Source organism: Dermacentor albipictus, chromosome 5 (genome assembly GCF_038994185.2).
Source record: "Dermacentor albipictus isolate Rhodes 1998 colony chromosome 5, USDA_Dalb.pri_finalv2, whole genome shotgun sequence".
Classification (NCBI taxonomy): domain Eukaryota; kingdom Metazoa; phylum Arthropoda; class Arachnida; order Ixodida; family Ixodidae; genus Dermacentor; species Dermacentor albipictus.
The window spans coordinates 50,650,494-50,656,493 of record NC_091825.1 but is presented as its reverse complement, the minus strand read 5'-3'; the positions used below and the strand labels follow the sequence as shown (position 1 = coordinate 50,656,493).

The 6,000-nt window shown below is 45.0% G+C and overlaps 1 protein-coding gene across 2 annotated transcripts in view; it reads right to left on the bottom strand.

The window, feature by feature from the left end:
- Window positions 1-2,489: 2,489 nt before the first annotated feature.
- LOC135899166 (hepatocyte growth factor receptor-like) overlaps window positions 2,490-6,000 on the bottom strand; it is a 128,712-nt gene continuing 125,201 nt past the window's right edge. For both annotated transcript variants that reach the window (XM_065428433.1, XM_065428434.1), the window contains exons 18-21: window positions 4,700-4,809; window positions 4,458-4,620; window positions 3,319-3,455; window positions 2,490-3,200 (exon numbers count right to left, since the gene is read on the bottom strand). In XM_065428433.1, coding sequence (XP_065284505.1) covers window positions 2,987-3,200; window positions 3,319-3,455; window positions 4,458-4,620; window positions 4,700-4,809 — 624 coding nt within the window. In that variant the 3' untranslated portion in view covers window positions 2,490-2,986. The remainder of the gene's footprint in view (window positions 3,201-3,318; window positions 3,456-4,457; window positions 4,621-4,699; window positions 4,810-6,000) is intronic.

Sequence of the window (6,000 nt, the reverse complement as noted above, 5' to 3'; positions counted from 1 at the left end):
ATAGCTTTGATGTGGAGCATACTTGAAGTTTACTTGTTTTCGTTGAGCCATTTTACATAAAAAAAGCTTAATATTATGCACCACTATAAGAAATAAGTTCGAAATACGAAGCCCCTACCCTACCCAGGTGTATTCTTTGCCTGGCCTCATAATGTGTTCCCTTAATTGATAATTGGCCAATGGCAAAGCATGGGTTTGCTTCTGTTTAAGCCTTCCAAGCCCAACAAGTCACTGACTCGGATCGCGGTCGTCCGCGATCCGAGTCAGTATTATTTGCGCAGCTATGATGACATTAAGACGCACGGCGCTGCAGGAAATGGGGTATCAAAACTGGTTCACTGTTTGGTTCGATCTCGAAAACGAATCGTGGTGACAGACTTTTGTGGTAGACCGCAAGCAAAGAACTCGTACGGGCCCGACGCTTTGAAGAAACATTCGAGTGACAGTGTGAAGACTGCAGTTTCAAGTATCCGACATACTGTATATAAACCCGTATAGCAGCATCCGGAGACTACTAAAAACACAGCGTGTGGCGACGTAAACCTGTGCTGTACACTTGCAGCGCTTGTCGTCTGCTGCTCCAGAGAGGAAACGGGGGAGAAGCGTGCGTGTGCTTGCGGCCCCACCACATTCCTCGGACTCCCGGGTGACGCAGGAGACGCTCAAAAAATTGCTTTTCATCTCTGCAGGCACCTGAGATATAGTATAATATTTTTCTGCCTTGTAATATTGAACGCTGACTATCATTATAGAGAAACGCATGACAGTATAGTTGAAATCATTTTGCGATAATTTCTTTAATGAAAATGTGTACATTAATTAACGCATAAGACAACTTTCTTTCATATCGTTGCAAGTTCAACACATTGTTCAGTAAGATCTGATATATTTCAATTGTTTTTAGTTTTATTTGTTAAAGTGACGTCACTTCCGTGCGTCGCAGGAGTCGATTCGGTGTGGAGTCGTCTGGGGAGCACCGCGTCACACGAGACGCTTCCTTAAAAAAAATATTTGCCAACCTTTTTATCAGCAATAGTAAAGAGCAAAGTTGAAGTGTTGTCCAAATTTAATCATATTTTGCAAATCTGAATTTTTAGCCAAGGTATTGTGCAGTTTTGAGAGTTTGCGACGATCAGCAAACGATAAAAACTCGACCAGGATCATTGAACCATGTAGCAGCGACCGTTGTTGATCGTGATCAAGAAATTCGACGCGGATAGGCCCCGATCGCGGTCCGAAGTGTACGTGCGACACCGTTGTTAGTCACAACTTTCGCTGTTCCCGTACATGGCACTCACCACTCTCTGGTTCTGCAGTGGCATATTTGGTTCAGAAATAAAAGTTCGCAGATTCCACGCAGTGTGGGAGCCTATGTTAACGTAAATAATTTGCCGGTACAATGCATGTATGTGGGTGTTTAAAAACTGCTTATTACGTAGGCACAAAGTAATGTAGGATGTTCGTAAGACTTGCGAGAACGTCAGAGGCCGATGCAATCAGTGAGCGTCTCTTAAGGTCTAGGACACACTACCTACATTCAAACGCCTCTAATGTTGTGTTAGCATGTTTACGCTACGATATTGTCACGTTTATGCTGAGATACACAGATCGACGGTGCCAAGCATGCTACTGTGCTTAGAAGGGTGAGTAGCGGCTTAAGAAGACTGGAGTAGAAAAAGTAGCCGCGTGTGTTCAAATTGTGAATTCCCCTTGCGACCACATGTTCAATGACGCCCTCTGTGCGTTCTCTTATTTCCAAGTTTACTTGGTCGAGCCCCATTGCTGTTTTCATAGACGCAAAAAAAAAGGAAACACTTGTTAGATGGATTCTAAATGTCGAGCCACTGGTAGCCATCATCGGCATGCATTAGTATTGTCCTAGGGTTTGGTATCAGCGAAACGATGCTCGCGATTCAATCAGTTCCGCTGTCACAGTACGTTTATGTGTCAGTACAGGAATTTTGCGTGCCATTTTGACGTCGGAGTCTCTAAGCTACCTCTAGGAGGCCAATTTATTATACCGGGATTTTTTTGCATCCGCAGTGCAAGAGGCACCCATGGAAAAGAAAACGAAGTGAAGGGCAGCAAATGAATGAGCAGCAAGCAAGCAAGCAAGCAAGCGAGCGAGTAAAATGCAAGCAAGCATGTAAATAAGCGTTGCGCTCGCTTCTATATGTCGCTCTTATCATCCACTGCTCAAGGGCGGCTGATCTCGTTGTTAACGTGGCCCAAGCGTGACCGCTGACGAGGCGCGTAAAAGAATGGTATCGGCAAGCGTATCGCTAAAAGATGGCGGCCATTCTTCGGAGATCGCATAGCGCTTGTTGCCTTTGTTGCGACATAAACCGCCAACGGAGGCGCGGTGCTCCGAGCTCCATACCTGCGTATTGCTTTACATTTTTCATTATATTTCATTTACCCATACCATTGTGAAGTCTGTGTGCTCTAGCGGTAGCCGTGAGAAAACATGCGTAAAAGCTTTATGACGTGATTTATTTCTTTATTATGCAGAACAGAAGTATGCTCCCAGGCACTGCTTTGTAGGTTAGTTGACTCATACCAGCCTGCCCACTCTACAAGGAAAGTTGTAGATAAAATCCAATATTGCTTCGCATAAACAAAACAAAAAGGGAGGAATGTTTTTTTTTTATCTTGAACATTCCACATTGCCTTATCCCCTTTTCATCCATATGCCTCATGACCGAACTTAGGCCATCTAAGAAAGAGTTGCAGCCTTGTGATGTACAAGGGCCTGGTGGACGAAACGATGGTCTGCAGCTATGTGACTTTCATTCGACTGATTGGCAGTAAAGCTTACAAACCTGGCTGCCCGTTCTGTTACCTGAAACAGATTTCTACGCCTAGCATCGTCCCTTATGGCATATGGCATCTGCCGCGGTGTTGACTATACTTGCTTTGAATCGCTGCCCAGACACATAAAGGTTTTGCTCAAAAAAACTTTCTTCTTTGTCCTGCACAAACAGCATCACTCCCCTTTGTTAGCTGACAGTAATCCCGGCGTCAAAACACCTGCGATGTTGGCTCGCGGACCATTCTCGTATGTGACGTTCAAAATGATGCTCTTGTCATCCTCCTTCTTCTCAAGGTTAGTGATCACACTTGCGACGTCTGCAGCAAGCCTTGCGAATGTGGGGCGCTTCTCAGGATCCAGCTCCCAACACTGAAGCATAATCGCATACCTGTTGAACCGAAGAAAATAAGTATAAAAAACATCAGAGGGGCGTAACGTTCAGCTCATGGGAGAAAAATTGCACTGCAAATTTAAGGACATCCATTACGAGTTGAGAATCAACTTACAGCTGATCAGGACAGAAATATGGCTGCTGCATCCGGCGTCCGTTCTTCAGGAAGCTAAGCATGTCCCAACTGTCGACATGAGCGTAGGGCACCGCTCCGCGCGTCATGAGCTCCCACAAGAGCACGCCGTATGACCACTGGGGGAGACAAGAAGTTTCGGGTGGTCTCGGCTTCATTCGATCAACCATGTGTTTTGTTCTAATATACAGCAAGGTGGCACAGGTAAAACCCGCCGACTCTCAAGTGCCCTGGCTCGCGTACACATTCTTCTCAAACATTTAATATTAATGAGGCTAGTAGACGCGTTGTTCCTGGCAAATAAAAAAATAAATGTCACTGGACGTTTTCAAACGCGTGTGCGAACTGTTCGGCGCAAGCAACGTAGAAAGCTGTCCACGCTCACGCATTGCTACTTGACATTGCAACCGATGCAAGGGGGATAAAGGGCTTCTCTTTGTCCATCCCGCTTGCTTATGATGAAACTGTTGTTTAATCGCATTTACTTAATTTGTTGCCTTTAAAACAATGCGGCGAATTGCTTCGGGAAGAGGCAAAGGTGAAGTGTAAAGGAAGAAACTGGTGATGGGGGAGACCTTTATGCCTTATATCTGGAGTTGATTGTTGAAGTTGGAAAATGGCACTGGAGAGAAATAAGGAGTCAGCATCGTCTTTCGAAATAACGTTGACGCTGCTGGTTGGGCAAAACTTTTTTTTTTCGCTCGTAAAAGAGCTAGCATGTCGGAATGTGGCAGCGTCGTGCGAAAGTTGCGTTAAGCCCCACCGGCAGTAATGGTGAGACATCCCATGCCACTCTTGCTGATGTGCAAGTAAACCTGCTCGAATTGGCTCGGTGCTTTGCCGCCACCAATTAAGAACCAGATGATCTGCTTGCGCCCTATTTTTCTCTTTCGAACGCGGCTACCACTGAGGTTTCAACGCTATAAAGACAGGATAATGTAGAGACTGACAGGTCGGGCTATCTCATCCCCATTTTTGACGCGACTTACTCGCATAGAGTCATGCGAACTAATTTAACGTTTCAAGCAGCCGGGCATGAGATGTGAAGTGTAAAAAAAGCGTTACGAAGGAACAGCTCATAATACATGAACAATGCGAGTACTGTCCCAATGTCCACTTACCACGTCTGTCTTGTGGTCGTACACGCCAGCCTCTAAGCTTTCTGGGGACATCCACTTCACCGGCAGCTTGGTCTTTCTGTCTTGATCGCTGTAATAATCTTTCTCATACACATCGCGCGAGAGACCAAAGTCGGCAATCCTGACGATGAGCTCTTCGCTGAGCCTGAAATTAGTTAGGTGTTAGCAAGAAACGCGAGTCTTGAGTCTTCGATAAATGTCGACCTGTGAGTGGCACGACTTACAGGCAGTTCCTAGCGGCTAGGTCTCTGTGCACAAACTTCAGGTGCGCGAGATACGCCATGCCCTCCGCCACGTGTATGCCGAAGGTTATCAGGTGCCTTAACGTGGGACTCTGCGATAACAAAATAGAACTGAAAAACTAACGACGAAAGGAGAAATATATGGCAAATTTAAACATTCATTAGCGTTCATGGTCTAGTACATCAAAGGAAAGCGTGAGTACATGAGTACAACTATTCAACGCAGCGAATTAGCATGATTATTATTCTGATATAGTTACTGACCCTTGCTAGGAGCAAGTAATACAGGATGGCTGCAATGTCACTGTGTCTGGTAAATTATTCTTTTACAATGTTTGAAGGCACTTATATAGAAATAAATTTTAATCTGCAAAGCAGACAATAAATTGCTGCCCACGTCTAGAATTTGTTATATGTCCCAGAATTATTCATAGGCCTATAGGTCTATAGGACGATAGCTTTTACAGGTACGGTTAATATCTGACGACACATTTAGCCATTTGTGCGGAGACTAGCGGATCGCCGCTGACAAAGTCTCCAATTCATGTGTCGTGTTGTCCCAGAGTACGGTGCTTGGTGATGGTGCGTAGTCCTTGCTTTTCCCATGCCGGAAAGATCACATGGCATCAAGTCGATGATATGGTGCAGAGCAACCATACAAACGTCCAAGAAAGCAGCTGGCAAGTCACTCACGGCGCAAATTGTGCCAAATGGACAAGTGCACCATATTGCATACAAATTGGATCGCAGATCTGATATTTGTACATACTATATTCTGAAGCATGCAGAGGTACCGATATTATTTTTTGTTTATGCTCAAGAAGAAAGGAGCCGATAACTTCGGTTTGCCTTGCCTCACAGTACACTCGAATTTGGTCGGCATTGCACAGATTCGGGAGATCCCAAACGGGATCCCGGGTTGCCTTTTTCTCAGTGCTGGCAGTTGTGACGGTACAGAAACCCACTCCCACTATTCACATGAAAAACAGCTCTGCTGCTGTAGAATATTTTTTCGAAGAAATGTGGCTACGCACCGTATCAGACGCATTATTTCAGCATGCTCAATGGCTGATCGCAAGGATTCCCCAGACATTTCTTCAAAGTAACGAACTTACACGGGTAAAAAAAAATGGCAGTTTTGTCCGAAAGTGAAGCATTAAGTAGAGGTGTTCGACTAGTGGAATTTTCGAATCGCATTTCTGATATTTTCTCAATTCCAAAACAAAAGATGACGTTCGTGTTCCGCCAGTTTAGTAAAAAAAGTGAGGCTTAAGTGCATATGA